Consider the following 26,975-nt stretch of genomic DNA (forward strand, 5'->3'; position numbering starts at 1 on the left):
CCTTTCCCTGGCTCAAGAGAGTAGATAAAGGTACTGTTACAGATAATTTGGTGTTTAGAAACAAACAGAACACAAGTATATTCATTCTCTATCTTGAGGGTTGCCCACACCTCAATACGAGTCATGTGGACTCAGCTTTTACTGCTCTGGATATGCCTCTGTTCCCTCTGTCCCCTTAAATATTTCTCTAAATAAACACATCTCCCCACCCTCCACCTCCCTGCCACTCCACTTCATAGTTCTCTAAATGAAACCATTTTAGGGGCTGGTGCAATAGCATAGCACGTAGAGCATTTTCCTTACACACGGCTGACCTGGGTTTGATTCCCTGCACACTGTCCCCCTGAGCCCACCAGGCGTGACCCTCACTCAATGCAGAGCCAGAAGTGAGCCCTAAGCACTGCTGGGAGTGGCCCCAAAGCAAACACAAAGAAAACCAAAAAAAGGAAGGAAGGAAGGAAGGAAGGAAGGAAGGAAGGAAGGAAGGAAGGAAGGAAGGAAGGAAGGAAGGAAGGAAGGAAGGAAGGAAGGAAGGAAGGAAGAGAAGATTACATACAACTTTGGTTTTGCTTAAAAAATAAAACAAGAGGCTGGAGAGCTAGTATAGGAGGTAAGGTTTGCTTTGTATGCACCTGACCTAGGTTCAATCCCAGGTACTACATATGGTACTCCAAGCCCCAACCGGAATGATCCATGAGCACAGAGCCAGGAGTAGGTCCTGAGCGCTGATGGACAATGCCCCCAAACCAAACAAGATACAGCTGGAGAAGTAGTTCAGGGACAGAATATTTGCTTTGCATATGGGAGGCTCTGGGTTCAGTTCCTGGCAGAGGACCCTTAAAATAAAGGGAAAAAACCAGAAAGCTATCAGGACCAAATAAGGATGACTACAAACTGTTTCCATGATGATTGGGGGGGGGGGGGAGTCACTGATGCTGACTATTAACATAGTATCATGTGAAATTCATATAGAAAGTCAATAATGGTTTATCACCTATTAATAAAAATAGTGGAGTGAACAAAGAATATAAGGGGTTAAAAACAAAGTCAACATTAAAACAAACTAACTCTGACTTGCCCTCCCAAGCCTGTGTATAGTATCTTTGCTTGTTCCTTTTTTCCACTCTGGAGTTCTCTCTTTCACTTCCCTCACATCTAAGTAAATTTCATTCAATAAAACTCTTTCTTCACTGGGTTGGCGGGGGGGGGGGGGGGGGGGGGGGAGGGGGAATCCCCAAACAACCAAAACCTCCAAAACAACCACCACCAATTTTCAAATGTTTTTTGGCAGGGAGGGGGCCCAGGGCAACAACTCAAAGATCCACAGCACACACCCTGCATGCCCAAGGCCCAGCTTCATCATTCTCCCTGCATGGGCCCCGTGTGGGGCCCGAGCATTAGACTGGGGTATGGTCGGCCTGGTTCTTAGTGTATTACTGGGAATGGGGCCACACCCACAAGCACTGCCTAGGAGGCCCCTAACAAAACAAACAAAATCTCAGGGGGGGCTGGAGAAATAGTACAGTAAGTAGGACTCTTGCATGTGACTGACTTGGGTTCAATCCCTGGCACCCCATATGGTTTCCTGAGCACTGGAAACACTGTACTGAGTACTGATCCCTGAGCACTGCCGTGTGTGCCTGCCCCGCCACCCCCCAATAAAAACAAAAACATACAAAATACTCCAACTTGGCTTCCCCAAACAATACTTTGGGGAGCCCGGGGTTATACCCAGTGACACCAGTCCTCCCAGGCCAGTGCCTCAATGCTGGGGCCTAAGGGTGCAATGTGGCTCTGTCCCTGTGGTGCTGGGGACAACCAGGGCTATCTCTGGTGATGGCCTGAAACCTCCAGGGCTACAGCAGAGGTCCTCAGGAGGCAATATGGTGGAACTCAGGTTGGAGGCATTCAAGGCGTAAGTTTTAACCCCTAATGTCCCCAAATGTCAACCTTTTAAAATATATCAAACAATTTTTTAATTATTAGAACTTTTTTTTTGCTTTTTTTTGCTTTTTGGGTCACACCCAGCAATGCTCAGGGGTTACTTCTGGCTCTGCACTCAGGAATTATTCCTGGCAGTGCCTGGGAAACCATACAGAATGCCTGGGATCGGCCATGTGCAAGGTAAGTGCCCTCCCCAATGCACTATCACTCCAGCCCCAGAACTGATTTGATCTTATCTATAAAGAAATCTAGATAGATTTGATCTTATCTAAAAGAAAGCAAGGAATGTATGGATCCAAGAGAGGTGCTGAAGGACCCATGTAACCAAAAAAGAACAAAAGAGCATTTTTCAATTCTAGAAAGATAAAATACTTAAAATTAAGCAATGAACAACTTCAGGCCTGGGGCTGGAAGAGAGTACAGGTGAAGGCCCTTGCTTCCCGTGCATATGGCTGACCTGGGCTCAGTCCCCAGCACCACATACACTCCCCTGAGTTCCACTCAGAGTGATCCACACACCCGGAGCTCTGCTGGGTGCAATCCAAAAACAACACAACAAAACAACTACTGGTCCAGTGTTGTAAGTGAGAAGATAAGTTAGTAGAAAGATAAAAGTTATTCTCCAAGTTATCTCTATGTCTTTGAATTTCAGCTACTGGAGCAAGTAACATCTACATCTAAGAACTAGAATTGTTATTCAAACCCAATAAATGCTTAAAAGCAAAATTTAAATGCATGTATGCATGTATTTCCCCTATTAAAAAATACTGCTTTATTTTATTTAGAAAAATTTCAAAATAAAATCAGAAAAAAAAATAAGTTAATAAAGACCACTATATGATAGTCAATTATCTTGAGCAAAGTGAAGCAACCCCTAAAAAATTATTTAGTAACAGCAAACCTACTACATATTAAAAAAAAAATTGGGGGGGCCCCACTGAGCGGTGCTCAGAGTTTATTCCTGACTCTGTGCTCCAGGAAGACTTGAGGTGCCATATGGGGTACCGGGGATCAAATTCTGCCCACTGTACTGGATCAAACTCCAGCCCCACAAACTTGCTATATTTCTGAAAATAACAGACCTGAACACTGCCAGGGATGATTCCTGAGTGCAGAGCCAGGAGTAACCCCTGAGCATCGCCGGGTGTGACCCAGAAAGAAAAAAAGAAAAAGAAAGAAAAAGAACCCTACTTGCTTTACTATCTCTCTAGTGCCTGTTATATGTTTTGGGGCCACAACCAGTGTTGTGTAGGGGCCAACTCCTGGTGAGGCCAGGGGGCTTTGCAGTGCAGGGGTCAAACACAGGTCTCCTATTTGCAAAGCATGTGTTCCAGCACTCTGAGCCATCTCCCCGGTCCTCAGTGTCCATGTGAATTAGCATACTTAATTCCACATCATAAAAAATTTTTTTCCTTACCCCAAAATAAAATTGTAAACACTCAAAGCTTTAAAAAATAAAGGGGGGGAGTTACTTTCAAGGCTGTCTTTATGAAATCTCTCAAATACTCGTGCAATAGTTCTTAAATGTCTTTTTCTCTTGCTTATTTCTCAGATACGAACTCAACTAACATCTAGGTCAGGTTCTCTTCTTTGGTAACCTAAAATGCCATCAGGAAATTAGGCTGACTCCAGAATCTCTAGTTCTTCACAGAAGCATTTTCTAGCTCACTTAGTAAACCAAATTTCAAACACAGCTGGCTACCATAGAAAGTATTTAAAGTACAAGGAAAAGATCAAGGCCAAAGGACAAAGATGATTCACCACAAATGTCATAATAATAATTTCAATGGTACAGCTAGAAATTTACATAGCCCTTTGGTAATCTTGTAGTTTCTTTGTTTCACTTCTATCAAATTTCAACAATGTAGCACTGCAGCACTATCAGATTTGCTCAAGTGGGCACCAGTAACTTCTCCATTGTGAGACTTATTGTTACTGTTTTTGACATATTGAATTCGCCACAGGCTTAATGCTAGGCTCTGCCATGCGGGTGGGATACTCTTGTAGCTTGTCAGGCTCTCTAAGAGGGATGGAGGAATCGAACCCAGGTCAGCCGTGTACAAGGCAAATGCCCTACCTGCTGTGCTATCGCTTCAGCTTTCAACTTAATAACTGAGAAAAATGAAAATAAGTGGGGCCAGAAAGACAGTCCAGCAGATGCGTGGGGCATCTGCCTTGTATGTGGCAACCTGGGTTCATTCCCAGGCACCACACATGGTCCCCTGAGCCATGCCAGAAGTGACCCCTGAACACAGAGCCAAGAGTACGCCCTGAGTGCCACTGAGGGGGGCCAGGGAAGGCATAGGGAAGGAGGAGAGGGAAAGGGGGAGAGAAAACTGACTCCTGAAAATATTTCAACCTATTCAAAGATCAGTTTCCTATTTGTCAACATTTTTACTTTCTCTTTTCCTTTTGGGGAGTGCTTATGGTGCAGATGGGAGTCTTTCCCATGGAATCACTTGGATGCACTCCCAGTGAACTTGGTCAAACAGTCAGGTGCCCTAGTTTGGCAGTGCCAGGGCCCACCAGGACCACACCAGTGGTGATAGGGTGGAGGGATGCAGTGCTGGGGGTCAAAATTGGGGCCTGGCCCATGCAGAACAAGTGCTTCAACCCTCTGAACTCTCTGCCCTGCCCCTTGTAAGGTACTCTTCCATTACTGAACTACAAAATATGACTCAAGAAACTCTAAGTATTCTGGAAACACACTGCATAATATCTCTAAATATTTTGTCATCCAAATGAGTACTGTGATTTCCCTTGTTTGCAGGCAAATTCCAGATCAATGGTAACTGATTCCCTCCCTCCCTCCCTCCCCCAACCCCCCCAGTCCCCCTTTCCCTTCCTTCACCCCAACAGTACTTGGGGCTGACTCCTGGCTCTATACTCACGGATCACTCCTGGTGGGCTGAAAGGACCATATGGATGCCACTCATTTTACACAAGTGCACTGCACGCAAGGCAAGTGCCCAACCCCGCTGTGTTATTTCTTTGGCCTCAGATAAACACTTTTAAACACATCCTTTCTTTTTGCACACTTAGGAGCTACTTCTAGCTCTGTGCTCAGGGGTCCGTGCCAGCAGGACTCCAGGGACCATAGGTGCATAGAGATCAAATTGTGGGTCAGTCACATTAGAAAGCAACTGCCCTAACCCCTCTACTATCTCTCCAGCCCCAAGGTAAAACTTTTAAAATATAGTCTATCGTTCAATTCATTTTTGGCACAATGCTTCAGCCAAACCTGAAATACTATGTAGCCAAACCAATGTGCAACAGGATGGAGATAAATATATTTGAGCACTTAAAAATATTAAATACCATAGTAACAAGATTTCCAAACCATTGATGGGCGAGTTCATGTCCCACAACCAGAGCAACCCACTGGCGGGATGAAGAACAGGAGTTTTTTGGATCAATAAGCAATGCAGTCTCCCTGTATTTAAAAAAAGAAGGTTTTTTTAAATAATGAAAGTATAATAATAAAAGCAGGTACGCAAAAGTGGGGGAGGGAGATTCAACGTATATAAGACGGCCAAGTTAGGATTCAGAGATGCCAAAAAGCATTTTCTCCGAGTGCACAGGATAGAAAAAGTTCCAGGAAGAATAAAGACTGCTTACACAATTTTTAATGCAACAGAAAATCAAAGATGTGGTACAATTAATTAACAGCTCGTTGAGAACACAGCGTGTGAAATCTTAGAAAAACTTGGTTTGAGGGATTAGGGATTATTATACTAGCTACATAAAGAAGACAGTCTTTCCATTAAAAGAAGTGGAGCTGCACAAAACAGAAAGATGCATTCCAGACTCCCTAAGAGAACACTGAGCAGGTTGTCCAAAATTTAGCTCATCCAAGAAGGCGATCGAAAGGAGGCGAGAAAAACTTGTTTACAAACCATGCTTTAAAAATTACACAACCCACATGTTTGCATTGTGGTGACAGACATGTAAAAACTTGGCTAGAAGGTGTTAAATCACGAAAGGTTCTCCAATCCGGGTTCAGTAAGAAACGATTAGAGAAAGAGAAGGCACCAAAACGAGAAACTCAGCCAAAAATATATCTCCAAATACTACTAATGCCAGATGCTCACTGAGAATCTTTCCCTTTGAGATAGGAGCACCAGAGGGTGTTCATCTGCATTCGTGAGACACGCACAGAGGAGGGGGGAGGTAAGAAAATTGACTGCAGGTTACAGAGCAGATGTTACTCAACTGTGATTAGGAGTGAAGCTGTTATGAAATCGGTGATTGGAAAAATAAGGCAGGGTAATACATCATTAACATACCTATAAGTAACAAGGCCCCAGTTCTCCATGGCACCTTCATAAAATAAATATAGACATTTATTGATATAATATACATATTTCTTCCTCAAAATCACAAAATTCAAAAAGTTATTTAAAAACTCAGCAATAAAATGAAATTTACTTTACCAGCTGCAAAGTCTGCAATAGCAATGAGATCAATTTTAGGTAGAGGATAAGGAACATTGAAGTAGTCCTTATAAAAAGGCAGGGTTTTAGCAGCAACCTATAAAAGTATAAACAAAAGAACCATCTGATAAATATTTTATCGTGATTCATACGGAAATCCACAAAGGAATCCTGTTGCAAGTCAAAGTATCTCAAGTTACTAGAAACCAACCCTGGGGAGCCCATCTTCAAAGACAGTCTTAGCCCCAGGTTTTGTATATGTCGGTCAAAATTAAATCAATTTATAGCTCGGTATGAAAAATAGAATTACATATTTTCCCACCCAGTCCCTGGACAAATAAATCCCACTCTAATATTTTCTTAATCATTTATCTTGTAATATGTTAATGCAATACCATAGCTGGCAGCTTCGAAATTCTTTTAAAAATAAAAGCAAAGTAGCACAACACATTTCAGCTTAAGTTATAAATAAATGTATGAATAATTGATCAGAAATGTAAATTCCCCAACCTGGAGTTATGGACTGTTGGAACAATCCTCTTCAAGTACATTTACCTCTAACGCAAATTTCCCTTGCTCTGCTTTGCCAACAGGGGTGTAAACACGAACACACACACCATCTTTTGACCTTGTTTCTACAAAGTCATATTCACCCACAACAAATGCCACGAGATACGTAGACATGACAGGTGTGCGGGCAAACTTCACTTCCACTACATTTTCATCATCAGGGTATGGTTTCCGATCAATTACATTCTTTAAAAAAAGGAAAAAGAAAAATTTAAACAGATTTACAAGAAATACTTTAGAGAAAACATTAGCAAAAAATCTGTAGGCTTTATTGCCTCTTCGTCCCCCCTTGGCAGTGCTGATCCATCCCAATTTTCCAGTGCTTTTATGCTGCCAAGATATTTTCGAGTAGGAAGAATAGCACAGATAAAAGCATTTATCCTACAACACTGGTGACTAAGGTGGTAAGTTAACAATAACTTTTTGAGAAAAGAAGAAATATCTTATATACCTATTATATACCAGGCACTAGGATATTTTAAGTAAATATTCTGGTTAACTGAAACACTTTTCAGGTGAAATAAGGATGACATAATTATTCCGTTATTGATAAAGGCCAAATATAGTTACAATTTAAAGCATTCTGTACCAAGAGGGGCTCTTGGCAAATTTTTCAAAGAAAGCTCCTCTATAACTTTGGACTTCGTCCTTCTCTTCCTACTCAAGCTCAGATCCTTCATGTTCTCTCTACTATTTATTTCCAAGAAGATTTAATCAAGAACAAACCTGATAGATTCAGTCACACTAAACTGTAAAAAATCAGTTGAGTTCAACGTATAGCCTCCTCTGCGGTGTTATTTAGTAAGAAAATGGCATTCTATCCATGGAATTGTTCTCCACTAATAAAGGAGACGAAAAGCTCAGTATTTTCCAGGAACAAGAGTCTTCTCCACATACCACAGGTTGGTCTCATAAGCTGTACCTTGGAGGTATCTTAAACTAAGTAGCCCCAAAAAGCGCCTTTGAGTGGGCAGACTTGTTCCTCTCTCATGAGTGAAATCAGTGTAACCAGGGAAGAGAATTTGTTTCAAGAATATAATCGACCCAAACCCTTGGTATGCACATTTCCTTAAGTGACTATATATTTTTTCATTTAATAAGGAAGTACCTTTTTCTCTTGAGTAATATTTTTCTAATTCATTTTGGTTTCCAAATTAACAGTAGCAAACATTCTGGTTGATGTAGTTTACAAGGAACATTTTTTTCCCCGTGAGGGGTAAAACTCTCCAAATAAGGCAATTAAGAAAAAGAGAGGAAAAGGGAAAAAATGATAAAGAGGCTAATGGAAATAACAAAAACTATTATTTGTGTTCCTATGATGACGTTTCAAGCACTGTGCTAGGTGCTTTCATGCCACTTCATCTAATAAACAACAGTAACTCTGCTGAAGGCTTATTCAAGATTTAAATATACTTACAAACACATACATACCATGTTTGATAAAGCTACTCTGTCTTTAGGAACAACCAACGAGATATCAAAAGTTGCTTTGATAGCAGGTTCATCCCAGCAAGGAAAAGCCCGCCGGGCATCAGTAGCCTTGAGAAAATATGAAATACAAATATCAGCCTAGCAGACTATTTCATGAAGTAACTACCACCTGCTTCTTTTCTATCATTCATAATTCACATGTGCAAATATTTGCTTTTACTCAATGCCAGGCAACAGTTTAGGCACTAAGGCTTATTACCACTAGTATAATTATTATCACTAATTATGCAGGACCTAGGTCTGCTACAGATAGTAACAATTCATGTTTATTTTATTACACTGATTTGCAACCACATTTTTGTTTGGCTTTGGGGGGGCTCACATTCAGAAGTGCTTAAGGCTTTATTCCTGGCTCTGTGCTCAAGAGTCACTCCTAGCAGAGAACTGGAGAACATATATGGTGCCAGGGACTGAGCTGGGGTTGGCCTCCTTCAAGTCTTTAAGCTCCTGTACTATTTCACCAGCCCCATATTTTGTTTTTAATAAAAAAATTTCAAATTTAATCCAAGTGGTTTCACTGATGATGTCAACAGTACACTGATTATATATATATATATATATATATATATATATATATATATATATATATCTCAGTAAAGAGCAGCAGTATACCCAAAAGGACTCAGAAAATAAAAAATAAAATAGGTTGACTCTTTGGTTTTTATCTTTTAGTACAAATTAAAAAATATCTTCAGGGGGCTGGAGCAATAGCACAGCGGGTAGGGCGTTTGCCTTGCACGCAGCTGACCCGGGTTCAATTCCCAGCTTCACCATTCCCATATGGTCCCCTGAGCACCACTAGGGGTAATTCCTGAGTGCAGGGCCAGGATTAACCCCTGTGCATTGCCAGGTGTGACCCAAAAAGCAAAAGACAAAACAAAACAAAAAAATGTCTTCAGAATTTTTGATGTACTCTATTCTGGAATGGGAGCAACAGGAATAAAGGCAGGTGCTTTATCGAGTCAAAATAAGTCTTTTGTTTAGAGTTCGTGAGATAATAATACAGGGAATAAGGAACTCACTAGCACGCTGCCAATCCCAGCTGATCCCCCACAGGAGGGATTACTGAGCACATGGCCAGAAGTAAGCTCTGAGCACTGTCAGGTATGGCTCAAAAAAATGAGGGCGGCAGTGAAATTAGAGATATGGCTCAGTGGTAAAAACAATGTCTTGAGTAAGAGGGCTGAGTTTGATTCCTGGCTCTGCCAAAACCCCCCAAAAAATCAATCAAACCCAAACCAGATCTTTAATGATCTTCTCATAACTTACACATGTTAATACTTGACCAACTCAGAGACCTCATTCTTTCTTTTTTCCAGTTTTGTTTTTGGGCCACACCCAGCATGCTCAGAGGTTACTCCTGGCTGTGCACAAGGAATCACTCCTGGATCACTCTTGGCCGTACTCTGGTGATTATATGGGATGCCGGGGACTGAATCCAGGTTGCCCGCGTGCAAGACAAATACCCAACATGCTATTACTATCACTCTGGACCCACTTCATTCTTTCTTACAGAAAAATACCTGAGTACAGAGCCAGGAGTAACTCTAAGCACCACTGGGCATGGCCAAATCTTCCCACCAAGTAAAAACAAAAAAAATTTTGGACTCTAGTACAGGTGTTAAGGTGCTTGCCTTGCACTCAGTCAACTCTGTTTCAATCTCCTGGCAATGTATATAAGTCATCTGAGCATCACCAGGCGTGACCCATGGGCAATGAGCCAGGATAAGCCCCGGGCACTGCCGGATATGTTTCCCCCCCGCCACGTCCCCCAAATGACAAATCCAAAGGGATCTGAAGGATATACCACAAAAACTAATGTTCCCAAAGAAGAGATCAGAAGAGAAATCATAACAAAAACTTAACATAAGATTGGCCTAAAGAAAGATCTGAATCTAAACACCAACAGGGTTCACCAAATCTGATGGAGAAAGTTCATGAAAAGTGAACATTGGCTGAAATTTTTTAATTTTCAGGAATAAAGAAATAATTTACCCAACAACCAGGAAGAAAACAAAGCAAAATGTTACTGTACAAAGGGAAAAGAAACATTCTAGTCTATGATTCCTTTCTGGACAAAATGAGACGTTCAAGGCTGGAGCTTAGGCACTTCTAAAAGGGAAGAATTATAAACCCATTACACCCTATTTTTTTTTTTTTTTTTTTTTGCTTTTTGGGTCACACCTGACGATGCACAGGGGTTACTCCTGGCTCTGCACTCAGGAATTACCCCTGGCCGTGCTCAGGGAACCATATGGGATGCTGGGATTTGAACCCAGGTCGGCCGCGTGCAAGGCAAACGCCCTCCCCGCTGTGCTATCGCTCCAGCCGATTACACCCTATCTTATAGTTTAAAAAAGCCAAATCATTACTATACATTGTGGCAGGGGAAAACTCACACCAAAAAGAACCACAAGCCTTCTCAGGAAGAGTGTTAAGAACCTATTAAATGATTTGAGATTTGACTGGGTCATTTATAGGAGGGCCTAAGAAAGAAGATTGGGGTGCATTCTATGAATGGGTATCTCAATAAATCTTATCTATGGAGAGGGCCAAGTAGAGCATTCTCATAACTGTAACTGACGGAAAAAACAAACAAACAAACGAACAAACAAGTAGTGACTTATTTTAGCCAAGAAGGAAAGAGTTGCTAATTTGTGGGGGTTGAGAGGTAGGTTAAACCCAATGGCGCTCAGGGATCATTCCTGGCAGGCCTGGGAAACCATACTGGGTGCCGGGATTTGAACACGGGGTCAGCCGCAAGCAAGGCAAGTGCCCTACCAGCTATACTATCTTTTTGGCCCCTAATAGTTGCTAATTTGTGATAGTACAATGCCCTTTTTACCTGTGCTTAGAAGAAATTATGAGGTACCCTTGATTAGTACCAGTTTATTGTGGTACTGAGGAAACTCTAAGGAAACTGCCTTACATGAAGGAGAATGAACCCGGCTCTCCTGCATGCAATGCATATTTTGCCACTGAGCAACACCTCGGACTTACCTTTCTTCCTTCCCACTCCCCCACCAACAGCTCTACACACTCTCAATAAAACTGCTCATGGCGCATAAAAGGTTCTCAGAAATGAAAGGTTGGGAAGTATATCACTCACATTCCCTACCTTAGAGAAATTTCTTGGAGACATACTCCAGAGCCATTATTTCTAGGATGAAGTGCTCAAAAGAACTAAAGACAAGCATTGGAACTGAAACAAAGAAGCAAGCCTAAATAGCTGTGACAAATGTTATGACAAATGTCTAAAAAGGCAGTAACTCTTGAAAGAAAAGATACAAAAGGTAATCAGTAGAAAACTGAACCTCGAACTTTAAGTAGGCAAAACAAAACCTATAGATGTATGGGTACAACATTAAAAATAGATATAACCAGTTCTTCCATTGTTTATACTGAAATTTACAGCAAAAATTTAGACTTAACATTTAAAAACACCACTATCTGATTCAAAACTAGTTATGTCACTTACAAACATGATAAAAATAAAATAAAACATGTAAGATACCTAAGGAATATGCCAAAGAATCCAAAAAAATGCTGCACAATAATATTACTTTACAACTTAGTATGAAAAGCAAAGATGGTCCTAAAAGAATCATTTAAATAACAGTACAATAGCGATTCAGTTATTGAAATTTTGTTACTTGTATGTCTTGTAGGCAACAAAATACAATGTACATATATACATAATCATTTCCCAGTCTGCAATCCTAATTGCCTCCTTTCTATGGTAGAGGTAACTACCCAACTATAAAATACAGAGTTCCAAGATAATTAACATAATTATGGCTAAAGGCATCTACTCACAAATAATCATGCCACTGAAATAACCATGCCACTAGTTCAGACCTTTGTCAGAATGTCTAGTCCATGATCACAGCAGTTATAAAAAAATTTTTTGGCCCTTGACAGTGATGCTTGGGAGGACTGGGACCCCCACGAGCAATTGAGCCAAATGGACCTGTAGCTGACTACAAGGGCCCAAGATTGTGTGTGGGGCCACTCAGGCACTGTGGTGCCAGGACTAGCCACACCACCCCGGCCGTGAGGGGAACGCGTCTTCAGGGTTGCATCGAGACACATTTGGGAGACCATGTGGGATCAAACCTGGTCTGGAACATACAAAGCACACACCAGCACTGCTGTCCTACAGCCTGCCCCGACCAGAGTATTGGAGACAAAAGGACCCATACCTCAAACTGTGTGACAGCAGCATAGCGCACCTCTCCAGAAGGGGTGGTGTATTTACTTCTATAGAAACCTTTCATTTTGTCATTCAGCTCTCCAACAAAATCTATCTTTAAGGTTCCAGTACCTGTGGCAGAAGATCAATGAAAACCACTTTTATGAAGATCCTGTTTATCAAAAATATATCTTTAAGACAATAATTTCAGTTGGCTGTTTACAACATTCAAAGCATTCCTTCCTCTCTCAAACACTCCTCCTGGCAATGGAGAGAATACAGCATTTACTAAAGTATGGCAAACTAGTCCTAAAGTAAAATTCAAAGTTGTATTTGTTTGTTTGCTTTGGGGGCCTCCTCAGAACCCCTGGAGTCCGCCAGGCCTGCCCCTGGCAGGGCTCAGGAGGACAGAGAGCCCGAGGGTTGACTTGAGGGCTCTGTGGACGGAGGCGAGCCCTCCAGCCCTTTCTGCATCTTCCCACCCGAAACCTTAGTCATCTGGCGGGAGACTACTTTTTAAAAGTTCTTTAAAATTTCATTACCTTACTCTCAAATTACCAATATGGAATGATTAAAAATAAGAAAAACAATTACTTATTTATTGCTACTTTCTATTGTACACAATACTTTGCTCCCATTTTTTTTCAGACGAGTAAACTAAGCCTATAAAGTTAAATTAACTTCTCCAAGTTCACACAGCTAATAAGTAGCAAGAATGGGATAAACATTTCAAGCTGTTTAATTTAAAATCCAATCTTCCTCCCAATTAAGACATGTACACTGGTCCTCTTAGACCATTTCATGCCCAGAAAGAGAAATAAAGAAAATCATTGTCACTTAGGTATTTAATCCAAAAGAACACAGATTCCATACTTTAGTAAGGAATAAGATAAGACTAATGATCTGGTGAGCAAAAGGGCATAAAACAAACTCTTACAGCCACTAATCATTTGAAATTTGATAAGATGAAGAGAATACATTCAGTAATTGTTAAATTCAAATAAAAATGCAACCTGAATATGTATTTTATTGTTGCAAAAGAACAAAACCAACCTAGATAAACTGAAGATCTTTTGGTTGGTTGGTTGGTTGGTTTGGGAAGCCACACACAGCAATGTTCAGAGGGTTACTCTCTGCTCTGTGCTCAGTGGTAGTTCCTGGAGATGCCTAGGGAAGCTTGACATACCAAAGGTCAAACCCAGGCCTCCCACATGCAAAGCAAGAGCTCCTGGCCTTTGAGTTATCTATCTACCCTTTCAAAAATGGAAGCTCCTGTGAGTATACATATATTAAACATTTGTAATACAGAAGAGGCTATAACTATTATCTCCTAAAACTACTACACTCAGCTGTGAGAAAACAATAACCTATTCTGTATTTTATAAATCAAGTCATTAAAAATTCTCAGAAAAATGTTGACTTTGAAAATGCCTGTTTATAACAGGATGCAGAACATGGAGTCTAACAAATCAAAGATATGGCAATGCTATAAATTAGCCAATCATACCAAAACTTTTATATTCTTAATATTTTAAAGTGTCATTTTGGTATGCTGCAAAGATAATGACGACATGTAAAATATTCAACTCGCTGACATCTCCTTTAAAATGTTCTCATATTCAGATCTTCAACTTTCAAAGCTGAAGTTGCTCTTTGCAAAGGTCTAAAAGTCAGAGTTCAGGGGCCGGAGCGATAGCACAGTGGGTAGGGTGTTTGCCTTGCATGCAGCTGATCCATGTTCGATTCCCAGCATCCCATATGGCCCCCCAAGCACTGCCAGGAGTAATTCCTGAGTGCATAGCTAGGAGTAACCCCTGTGCATCGCCAGCTATGACGCCAAAAAAAACCAAATAGGGGGCTGGAGTGATAGCACAGCGGGTAGGGCGTTTGCCTTGCACGTGGCCGACACGGGTTCGATTCCCAGCATCCCATATGGTCCCCCGAGCACCACCAGGAGTAATTCCTGAGTGCATGAACCAGGAGTAACCCCTGTGCATCGCCGGGTGTGACCAAAACAAAACAAAACAAAAAAAAAACAAAAAACCCAAATAAATAAAGTCAGAGTTCAAGTCTACGGAATAACAAATGGAAATTGTTCCTAGATAAAGCACTATAGTAAGTTTGTATATGAAATAATTAAAACTAATTTTCTGATGACCTTCAAATTGGTTCTGAAAATAATTGAAAATTTTGGACTATTAGAGCAAAGTCATCATTGAAGTATTTTTTTTTTAATTTGGGGCCACTGTAGTGCACAGGACTTCATACAAGGCACGAAGGACGAAACCCCAGTATCGGCAGCAAGGCAAGCACTGAACCTACTATACTACATCTCGGGTCCTTAAGAATTAAATCCTTGGGGCTAGAGCGATAGCACAGCAGGTAGGGCGTTTGCCTTGCATGCGGCCAACCCAGGTTCGATTCCCAGCATCTCATATGGTTCCCCGAGCAACGCCAGGAGTAGTTCCTGAGTGCATGAGCCAGGAGTAACCTCTGTGCAATGCTGGGTGTGACCCAAAAAGCAAGCAAACAAACAAACAAACAAAAAGAATCACATCCTTAAATCATCATGGTTAGGGCAAAACTGAAGTTCAACTAAATAGATGTTTGAGATTGTTACCTTCACAAAGTTAGAAATTCTCAGCCAAAGTAACAGTACAGCAGGTAGGGCACTGGTCATGTACCTGGGTTTAATCCTGGCATTCTATATGATCCACCAAACACAGCCAGGAGTAATGCCTGACCATTGCTAGGTGTGGCCCAAAAACCGAAACAAAATAAAACTTACAAAGTCAGAAATTCTGGGGGCTGGAGCAGGTAGTACAGCAGGTAGGCCATTTGCCTTGCATGCAGCCAACACAAGGTTTGATCCACATGGTTGGTTCTCTGAGCACAGAGCCAGGAGTAAGCCCTGGGCACCACCGGCTGTGGTCCCAAAACAAAACAAAATCCCCCATTTAAAAAAAATTTTATAGAGAAAGATTTCTGGAAGAGTAAATGTAAATACAATAAAAAGTCTAAAATAACTCAATAATTGACACTAAGGAATTTAACTACAAATAATGTTAGTTTTGCTTTCTTTTGGAATTTCCTGGCATTTAAAAAGCATCAGATGCGTGTGGGGGGTAGATGACTCAAGGGTACATGCTTTACATGTAGGAGGCCCAGGTTCCATCCCTGGCACCACACTGGCTTCCCAAGACCCCTGAATGCCCCCCCCAAAAAAGATGTAGTTACATTAATAAAATAACAATGACTAGCTCAGAGCTGATAAAAATCCACTACCTTTAAAGACAACTCTTAGGTGAGATTTTGCTACAATTCTTGAATGGAACTGGCCAGTCTATTGCACTAAGTCAATTGTTAAGATGTTTGTATGTAGTTCATACTCCACGGAAAATCTACTTTTGACTTTTCCTATTTGGAATAAAGTGGATTTAAAACTCATAACTAAATAAGAAAGGCTGCTTACACTTTTACTTGGTTTTAAATCTCCAAGGCCATCAAACCATAACAAGATATTGACAGTGGCCACTTCCAAAAGTGGCATACTAAACAAAATACAAAGTATTGGGAAGGGTTATTACCTGAAATTCAAACAAAACACAAGTTAAAGTATTTTTTAAAAAATCATTAATAAATTTGTCACATATTAATTACAAAATATTAACTATTAATATAATAAAATTTAGGGAAAGAACAAGACAAAATGGATTTAATAAACTTCACTTATCAAATTTATACCACATTAAAAAACAGATTATAAGACTGCCTATTTTTTCCCTTTTTTCACACAATTTAAATTGCTTCCTCAAATCAGGTATCATACTTTAATATTCAATATTTATTTGCTAGGGATATTAAATTTTGAAAAATGTACACAAAGCTCATTTACAAATTTAATGGATGAAAAATTGGAATTGCCACCACGTCTTATTTTCTAAAGGAGAGGACAGTTTTCAAATCTGAAAATATTCAGATTTTCAGGTCTTAAAATATTCTAAAAAAAATTTTTAATGAGTCCATAAAATGCTACACATTAAAGACAGATTAACTTATATAGAAAGGGACTAAGTGTCCTTGTTTTGTAGCACCATTTCTTATGTTCCTATATTTCATGCTTCAAAATGCTAATGTTTTCTCATATTTCTCCAAATAAAAGTTAAGCTGCAGGATCCTAAACCAATGATTGAAGTTGTTAGGCTTTACACTGATTCCAGTAAGTTAATCAGTATTCTAGAATGGTGTCAATTTCAGAAAAGATGTTTACTTAGCTATATGATAGCTCAGTTTGAATGACTATTCAGTTTGATAAGGTCAAACACAAAGGTTGCGATGGTGTGCTCAAAATATTTATCCCGTTATGATGATAAACTGACAGACCACTTGCAGAATGTATTCAAGTTTAGAAAAATAAGGACTTAATGCTTAGAGAAAAGAAAAACTGAGTTAACTCTGAACCTGAGATGGGGCAGGAGAGAGAGCCCAAAGGCCTACGGCACATGTTTGGAACACAGGAGGCAGCTAAGTTCAGTCCCTGGTACCACGACGTGGTTCTTCAAACACTGCCAGGAGCAACTCACTGGGAGCAGCTCCCAAAGCGCCACTGGCACGGCCCGAAAACAAATAAAAAGAAAATCTGCAAGCCATTAGAATCTCTGGAAGATGACTTTTTAATCAGTATTTATGGATGAAAAATGAATTTATATGGAATAATTTAATAGTCATTAAAAATACAGCTTTGGAGCTGGAGAGAGTATACAGCAGGGCACTCGCTTTGCATGCAGCAGACTAGAGTTTGATCCCAGCACTCCATATGGTTCCTTGAGCCCTGCCAGGAGTGATCTCTGAGCAGAGAGCCAGGAGTAAGCCCTGAGTATCACCAGAGGGGCTGGGGGGAAACGAAAATAAAAAAAAAAAAAGAAAAATTAAGATGTCTGCCTTACATGCAGATGACTCAGGTTCAATCCCTGGCACTGCTGGTGGCGTGAGCACAGTCAGGGTGATCCAAATAATTCCTCACACTGCAAGCCCAAGCACCACTGCATCCTTGCAGTGAATCACTGAGAGGAGAGCAACCTCTGGGACCCCCTGAGAACTGCTTGGTAGACTCCTTCCAAAATCCAAAATCAACCCTAGAGCTTTGTCATACTCAAGTGTTTTCCCACTAACAAGGTAAAGACACCTGTTCTCATCCATGTCCTTGCAGTGCGAGGGTCTCAGTTTCCTACTGAAAGTCCTACCCGGTGAGATAGGGCCTTCCTTATACACATCAAAGAACAATGATTGGGCTGGAGCGATAGCACAGCGGGTAGGGCATTTGCCTTGCATGTGGCCGACCCGGGTTCGATTCCCAGCATCCCATGTGGTCCCCCGAGCACCGCCAGGAGTAATTCCTGAGTGCATGAGCCAAGAGTAAGCCCTATGCATCGCCGAGTATGACCCCCAAAAAAAAAAAAGAAAAAAGAAAGAACAATGGAAATAAAATGTTAAAAAATGAAATCGACTTTTCTGTTACTTCTTTTTGTGTTTGGGGATACCACACTTGTCAGTGTTCAGGGCACTTTACACAGTGCTGGGGGTCAAACTAGTTGGTCACACATAAGTCCTGTAGTAACCGTTATGCTATCTCTCCACCCCCTCTCTGTCCTCTCTTACTAGATGGGATTCTATGTCAGCTAGACTGGTCTTCAAATCTTCCTACTGTTTTGAAGATTCCTATATCTCATCTTCCGGGCTGGAGCGATAGCACAGCGGTTGGGCATTTGCCTTTCACGCGGCCGACCCGAGTTCAATTCCTCCACCCTCTCGGAGAGCCCGGCAAGCTCCCGAGAGTACCGAGCCCGCGTGGCAGAGCCTGGCAAGCTACCCGTGCATATTGGATATGTCAAAGACAATAACAATAAGTCTCTCAATGAAAGACGTTACTGGTGCCCGCTCAAACAAATCGATGAGCAATGGGATGACAGTGATATCTCATCTTCTAAAACTTCCAGTGGTTTCTACTGTATTATAATTTCCAAACACTTTTTTTCTATATGGTGTTTTTTCCCTTTGTTTAATGAATATATCATTAACAGTCTATGCTGATATAGACTTTAGATTCATCTTCACTTTTTCCAAGTTTCCATATTCCTATTAAACTACCTGCTTTGCTCTTTGCTTGTTTACATTTGTTGAAGTTCTGTCAACAATCTAGTAACTGTTTTCCCAGTGACTTTGAACTTTGTCATTCCATTTGCTGTAGTCAACGAAATGAAAATCTGTTCATCTATAGAGTGTGTCTCTGTGGCTTGCTTGTTCCACCTCAGCCCCTGGGTTTCTGCCCTGCACCCTGAGAGAGAACAGCATGCTACCAACAGAGGTGCTGTCTGACAGATGGGAGACCAGTGAGCTGAATGGAGTCGAGGGATTGGTAACATGACTGCAAATGACCAGTAGTCCTTGCTGTCACAAGAAGTCCTTGCTGTCACATGCAAGCAGGAATTATTGTTCTGAATCACTCAGATTTGTGTTCCTATTTGTAGGTTAAAATGCATACAGGGACTGGAGCAATAGTGCAGCAAGCAGGGTGCCTGCCTTGAATGTGGCCAGCTTGGTTCAATCCTTGGCATTCCAAATGTTCCCCTGAGCACTTCTCCAAGAATGAATCCTGAGTGCAGAGCCAGAAGTGGCCCAAAAACCAAACAGTAAGAAAAAAAGGGGGAAAAAATCCACAATACATATATATGTATTTCTATTCACGGTAAAATATACCTTTTATAATAATTTCTTTTGATAATAATTCATGCCAAAAAAAAAAACCCTCTAGTCAGAAAAAGGAAATTTAAAGATTTCTCCCTCAGGGCACCAAAATAAGGTCTAGACAGACAGTACAGTGGGTAAGGCACTTGCCTGGCACATGGCTGACCTGGGTTCAATCCCCAGTATCCCACATAGTCCTCTGAGCATTGTCAGGAGTCATTCTTAAATACAGAGCAAGGAGTTACCCCTGAGCATCGTCAGGGGTAGCCACCCTCCCCAAAAGAACACCAAATAAAAGACAATAGTTCCCCTATTCCGTTTTTATTTTCTCAAAATACATACTTTTTCATATTATGACATAAATATTCCTTTAAAAAATTCTGGAAACCAGAGAAAAGACAAATAAGAATAAAAATCATGGGGCAGAATGATGTATAGTGGATAGGGCTCTTGCCTTGCACATGGCCAACCCAGGTTTGATCATGGTACCCCATACATCCCCCAAAGCTGCCAGGAATAATCCTGGAGTTCAGAGATAGGAATAAACCCAGAGGTGTGGTCCCAAGACAAACAAACAAAAAGAATAAAAATCATTGTCAGGGACTGTAGCTGTAGTGGTAGCACAGCGTGTAGGACGTATGCCTTGCACACGACCGACTTGGGTTTGATTCCCAGCATCCCACCTGGTCCCCCGAGCACTGTCAGGAGTAATTCCTGAGTGCAGAGCCAGGAGTAACCCCTGAGCATTGCTAGGTGTGACCCAAAAGGCAAAAAAAAAAAATCATTATGTCAATATTTACAGCATTTGGGGAAACCATTTTCTAGTCATGACTCATTACCCTATATGTGTAATTTTTTTTTAAGTCACTGTGATTTACAAAGCTGTTAATAAGAGTTTGGGGACGCTATGTCTGTAATTTTGTAGTCTATATTCTGCCTTTCAATTTTCATAATAGGCTCTATACAGAATTAAGGATTCACAAGTCTAGTTTTTATTTATTTATTTTTTGGTCTTTTTGGGTCACACCTGGTGATGACCAGGGGTTACTCCTGGCTCTGCACTCAGGAATTACTCCTGGTGGTGTTTGGGGACCATATGGGATTCTGGGATCGAACCCGGATTGGCTGCATGCAAGGCAAACACCCTATCTACTGTACAATCGCTCTGGCCTTGCTTTTTAATTTTAATTTAGTTTTTTGTGCCATACCTGGCAGTGCTCAAGGGCTATTCCTGGCTCTGTGCTCCGAAGTGATGCCTGGAGCTGCTGGGGAACCCTTGCCACGCTGGGGATTGAGTCAGGGTGGGCAGTATTATAAGGCAAGTGCCTTAAAATGTGTACTGGCCCTGAGATGGAAACTTCACTTTTAATTACTATATATTTTTCACCATAAAGTTTAGTGTTGGACAAATCTAGTCATTTAAAATTTTTAACTATTTTAATGTTTTCTTGTTTGTGTTTCTGCTTTTTGTTTTTTCCTTTTTTTCTTTGTGTGCCAGGTCTCATTTTAACACTCCCAACCCCAGGACTTTAATGCCTTAACAGACATTTCTAGGTATAAAGCATTTTCTTTACTTATCACTTTCTTCTAGAATATTACCCTATTATCAGAATTATTGGGTCAAAAGACATAAACATGTTTTCGCTCTAGGATGCCATACTGCTCTCAAATTAATGAATTAGATTTACATTCTCAACAATAAAATCAAGGCAGTCATATCCAGAATCTTTAAAAAAACATATAAAAAACTACATGGCAAATATAAACTGGTATATCAGGTACTGCTATTTCAGTATTTCCCATTACCAGGAGGCAGCATATTTTTGTTTTATTTATTTATCAAGCATTCACTTTTTTTTTTTTTTGGTGGGGGTAAAGGGCTTGGAACACATCCAGCAGTGCTTATTAACAATTCTTGGCTGTGCTCAGGGATCACTCCTGGCAGCTTGTGGGACCACATGCAGTACCAGGATCAGCTATATGCAAAGCAAGCACATTATCCCTCAGCCCCCACATTTTCTTTAATATACATTACTTATACTTTTTATTTGCTCATTAAAATCTTAGTGCTTTAACAATTTATAGTTTCTTTCATATATTTTAGTGTGAAAGGTATCTACTCTTTGTGCTCTTATACCTAATAAAAGTATCACTGTATCACTGTATCACTGTCATTGTTCTTTGATTTACTCCAGCAGGCACCAGTAACATCTCTATTCCTCTCAGCCCTGAGATTTTACCTAATAGTAGTAGCAACATAAAAAACTAAACCTTCCTTCCATGCCCTCACTATTAGGCATGGATAAATAAATATCTAGCTTTTGGTTGTACAACAAAATCATCTATGGGACATTAATCTCAGCTATCTGGATGCACTTAGTACAAAATGGCACTTGGTATGTGTAGTTTGGCTTTTGAGCCATCCCCAGTGGGGTTCAGGAGTTATTCCTGGCTCTGTGCTCAGGGGATTACACGTGGTGCTGGGGATTCTACATGGAGTCAGCGGGATGCAAGGACCTTAACTGCTCTACTATCTTCCGGTCCTGTATATGTACTGTCAAAAAGGGAGATGGCTCAAAGGCCTGGGAAGCACGCTCTGCATGCAGGACACCAGCCAGGGAACGAGCCCCAAGCACCTAGCCACAAGTAGCCCCTGAGTACTGCCAAGTGTGGTCCCGCAGAACACAACAAAAAACCTTGAAAGTGACAAGATAAAAACAATGTTCTAGGATAGAATGATTAATCATTTTTGGTCATTTTTCTCCCCTTGGTGGCCAAAAGTTGAATTCTTTCAAAAGCTGTCTTAATTTCTATAAAACTAGGGAGCGGCATGTAATAAATTTCTTTGGAGTAAGATATCAGTAACCAACATAGAATTTTACAAATTCAAAAGCCAGATCTCTTACCTGTTTGGAGAGTACTAGGAAAAGACAAGGTGACTTTTTCATCTTCGTTCTGATAGTTAAATCCTGTAGCATGTATTTCTGGAATGGAAAAGAAAACATTACTTCATAAATCTAACTGGACTGATAAGACTATATCCAGGCTGTAGCGACTAAATATTTTCAAGAGTAAAGGTTTACTAAGACAAATCTTCTTCTGACAGTGAAGCAAAATAAAATTCATGTAGGAATTTTGAGAGAGGAGTGAAGAGAACAGAGAACCCCACAGAGGGGAAAAAAACATGCATCCTGTGTTGAGATGTGGTGTGCCAAACAAATGTTCTTCTTCTTAAAATAAATAAATAAATAAATAAATAAATAAAGCCACTTTTATGTTTGCTTATTTTTGTTTTTTGGTCCATGCCTGACAGAGTTTGGGGACCACTTCAGTTCTATTATTTTGGCTGGCTCTCTGGGATGCTCAGGAGACCCTGAGTTGCTGGTAATCGAACCCCAGACCTCCTCATTCAAAGCCGAACACTCAGCCCTTGGAGCTGTCTCTCCAGCCCCAACTTTCTTAATTTAATAAATTAATAAAACCAGCTCACCTTTTATGCTACATACATGACCTAGGTTTAGTATGTTTCTAAAAACAATTACACTTATGCTAATTCACAAAACTTTTACTATATAAGTATAAAGGTTTTCTATCAAATTCCAAGCCTTGCTCATTCTTGTCTCTGTGTGACAATGATACTGCTTTCTATGTTGCAGTCTTATTCAAAACCTTTTGAAAGACTGAGTAAATATTTTGTCAAAACTTTTTAGTGTAGGCACAGATCAATTAAAAGTTCCACAAACTCACCTAAAGATAACAATACCAACCAAGATTAAAAAAAAAATTATACTTACTTCCAGTAAAACTCTTTGTTGTTGCATTTTACAGAAATAAAGAATGTAAAACAGTCGAATCAATTAAGGCTTCAATTAACTCTCCACCAGGAGTGAGACTAGACTGCTTATTTGACAGATACTTTAGAATACTTAATTGACACTTTAAGAAAAGAACTAAGTAGATCAAATTGCAACCACATCACATCCCCGTCCCAAATGAGAAGCTGGGTCAGTCGAAAAGAGATAGTCATAATAAGCACATGGAAAGATGCTCTGCATCATCAATCACCAGGGAATGCAAATCAAAACCACAATGAGGCACCACCTCACACCCACTAGGATGACTATAATCAAAAAGACTGATGATAATAAGTATAAAGAAGAATGTAGAGAAATTAGAACCCTCTTACTTTACTGGTAGGAATGCAAAATGTTGCAGCTGCTTTGGAAAGCAGTCTGGCAGTTCAAAAGATTACACAGTTACCATATGACCCAGTAATCCTACTTCTAGGTATATATCCAAGAGAAATAAAACATGTCTATACAAAAACTTACACTCGAGTGATTATAGCAGCATTGTTATTAATAGTCCCAAAGTGGAAACAACCCAGATGCATGTCCATAAACTGAAGAACTTGTAAAATGTGGTGGATATAATAAAATATGACTACAGAAACAAATGAAGTGCTGATATACGATACAGAATGGATAAACCTTCAAAGCATTATTACTTGGTGGAAAAAAACAGACAAGAAAGGTCACATATTTATACGAAATGACCAGCACAGGCCAATCCACAGAGACAGAAAGTCGAACAATGGTTGCCTGGGGCTGGAAAGTGACGGGGATATGGAAAGTCGCTGCTCCTGGGAACTTTCTCTTGGGGATGATGAAAATGTTCTAGGATTGATTCTGGTGATGTCTGTACAACTCTGCAAAATGCTGAAAACCAGAACTGTACACTTTACAGATGAAGTAAACTTGTCAGCCACAGGCTTAAGTTTGATATGGGTAAGAGTTACTCAGATTTAATAGCAAGATGCCCGCAGTGCATTCATTCCTAATGAATCACCACCGAGCAAGTCTCTAACGCTTCCAATCTCATTATGGCTTAAACATGTCTTCACAAAACCACTAAGAAACTACAATTTTGCATTAATTTTTAAAAAACTGCTTCAGTTCTCCATCATCCTATACATGAGGAAAATGGGGCATACAGAATTAATGCTTTGCCTAACTAAGGTCACACAGCTACACTAGAACTCCTACCCCCAACTGATAAGCTTCTTTTTTCTCTCTTGAGTTAGCTCCTATATCTGAACAGAAATGTAAGACTTGGCCTCTACACAGCACTGATGAAATCTTCACTAAAACGATGTTTTTCCTGGCAAGAACTTGAGATTTACTCTCACATATTCCCAAGAATAGAATCATACCCAATAGTGATGGCAAGAGTCACCTCAATGCTTGCCTAAGACATAAAACAGTGCTGTGGAAAAACCATCTCCACTAAAGCTGGCTCTGTGTGTTTCTCCCTATTGTTTTGGAGGACACTCCTGGCAGTGCTGGGGTGGAGGGTGGCCCAGGGCCATGCCCAGAATCGAGGGAGGGGGATGCCCAGAGTCACACCCAGCAGGGTTCTGGGGCCTAAGATTCAAACCAGAGCAAGGCATGTGAGTGCTCTTCCACCTGAGCCACATAAAAAAGCCAAGTTATTTTATATACAAATATATTTTTAAAACATATATATATATTTTTTCTATCATATATAATTCTAACGTAAGAAATTATGATGGCGATGAGGAGATTGAGGGCCCCCATAGCCATGCCACTGGACTCCGCGCCAGAGGCTGTTTCTACTCGGGGCACTTGGGGTGAGGGGGCAAGTAAGAACCCTCTCCTCCCCAAGGGACCCAGCCCTGGCAGCCGACCTCCACTACCCAGCTGCCGCCACACTCCAGGCCGCTTCCCACATGCTTGAGCAGAGCCTCAAGCATGAGTGAACATATTCCTGGACTGTGCGGCCACTTGGGACACTCCCTACCCATTTTCCATAAAATCATTGAGGGATACACACACACACCACACACACACACACACACACCACACACACACACGCCTCTCAGAGAGCCCGGCAAGCTACCGAGAGTATCCCGCCCACATGGCAGAGCCTGGCAAGCTCCCCATGGCATATTCAATATACCAAAAACAGTAACAATAACAGGTCTCAATTCCCTGACCCAGAAAGAGCCTCCAATCATTGGGAAAGACGAGTAAGGAGAGGCTGCTAAAATCTCAGGGCTGGGACAAATGAAGACGTAATTGGTGCCCACTCAAGTAAATCGATGAACGAAGGGATATCAGTGAAACAGTGGTTAGACATGTACAAAAAAGAGCAAAAGTGTCTAAAATTATCTCTTAGATAAGAGATAAAGGGAAATAGGGGCCAGAGAGATAGTTCAACAGACTGGACATATACTTTGCATGTAAGAAGAAGTCTGTGCTGGGTTCCAGCAACACATGGTCCCCAGAGCACACCAGGAATGGCCTCTCTCCCCTTTCAGCACAGAGTAGCCCCAAGCACTGTCAAGTATGAGCCAAACAAAAGGGAAAGAAGAAACAGCCATATTCAAGTTCACCTGGGGAGAGGGGCTTGGATCACACCTCGCGATGCTCAGGGAGTACTCCTGGCTCTGTGCTCAGGAATTACTCTGCTTGGGGAACCATATGGAATGCCGGAGACTGAACTCAGGTTGGCTGCGTACAAGGCAAACGTCCTACAGGCTATACTATCATTCCGGCCCAGGCATATTTGAATTCTTTAAAGTTTCTTACATTATGGGAATTCTTCTAAAAACTTTCTATTAAACAAAATGCCACATGGCAAACATGTTAAAGCCTAAAACAACCATGATCAGTTGTCTCTTTAGATAATCTGTAAACAGTATCAACATTTATCCAAGGCTCAAGACAAAAATATGGCATCGTAAGAGTCTTCACCACATTCGTTTGTCTGTCCCTCCTCACTCCGTTGCTCATTTTGAGGCCACACCAGCACGGTGCTCAAGTACTTGGTGCTGGGAATCAAAGCCTGAACTCCAGTCCTCTGAGCCATCTTCAGCCCTCTGTCCTTTTTTTGGGGGTGGGAGGGTAGGTGGGAGGTGGGAGGGTGTGTGTCAGGGAAACATACCCTGCCAGGGATCAAACTTACGTGTGGGGCTTGGCCACATGCGAGATCCTGTACTATCTCTCTAGCCCATCTGTCTTGTCTCTTAAATCATACAACAATAAGCAAATCCAATCACGTACACAACTTTAATCCCAGACTTCTCAAAGCTTCCACCACTACAATCCATCTGATAAACCATTATTCCTCTGGTGGATGAGCAAAGCAGCCTCCTGACTGAGAAGTGTCCGCCTACTGCCCTACAGACTGTTCTTCACAGAGAGCCACACTGACGAGTGAAATCAAAGCCTGAACTGGAGTCCCAAAATGTTCGGAATGAAAGTTAAGACTGTTTGAAGTAGGGAAATACTTCTTAAAGAGGAGAAAATTAACACTAACCATGAAAGGGAAAAAATAGGTGAAATTTCATCAATATTTAAAATTGATTATCAAAAGACACAGAAAATGAGTAGCCAACTCACAGACCAGGAAAAACTGTGTATGTGCCTGGGCATATGTAAATGTGTATATACATGACAGAGAACCTAAACAACAAAATACACATTCTGGAGCTCAGTGACAAAAAGACAATTCAATTTTTTTTTTCTTTTTGGGTCACACCCGGCGATGCACAGGGGTTACTCCTGGCTCTGCACTCA

General features: G+C 40.9%; 1 protein-coding gene across 1 annotated transcript in view; it reads right to left on the minus strand.

Moving 5' to 3' along the window:
* Window positions 1–26,975, minus strand: part of NPEPPS (aminopeptidase puromycin sensitive) — a 93,564-nt gene that overhangs the window by 35,575 nt on the left and 31,014 nt on the right. The window contains exons 3-9 of the mRNA XM_055130339.1: window positions 22,281–22,358; window positions 12,641–12,762; window positions 8,379–8,486; window positions 6,933–7,133; window positions 6,378–6,474; window positions 6,231–6,264; window positions 5,263–5,377 (exon numbers count right to left, since the gene is read on the minus strand). Of these exons, the coding sequence (XP_054986314.1) occupies window positions 5,263–5,377; window positions 6,231–6,264; window positions 6,378–6,474; window positions 6,933–7,133; window positions 8,379–8,486; window positions 12,641–12,762; window positions 22,281–22,358 (755 nt within the window). The remainder of the gene's footprint in view (window positions 1–5,262; window positions 5,378–6,230; window positions 6,265–6,377; window positions 6,475–6,932; window positions 7,134–8,378; window positions 8,487–12,640; window positions 12,763–22,280; window positions 22,359–26,975) is intronic.

Source organism: Sorex araneus, chromosome 3 (genome assembly GCF_027595985.1).
Source record: "Sorex araneus isolate mSorAra2 chromosome 3, mSorAra2.pri, whole genome shotgun sequence".
In the NCBI taxonomy this organism is placed as follows: Eukaryota; Metazoa; Chordata; class Mammalia; order Eulipotyphla; family Soricidae; genus Sorex; species Sorex araneus.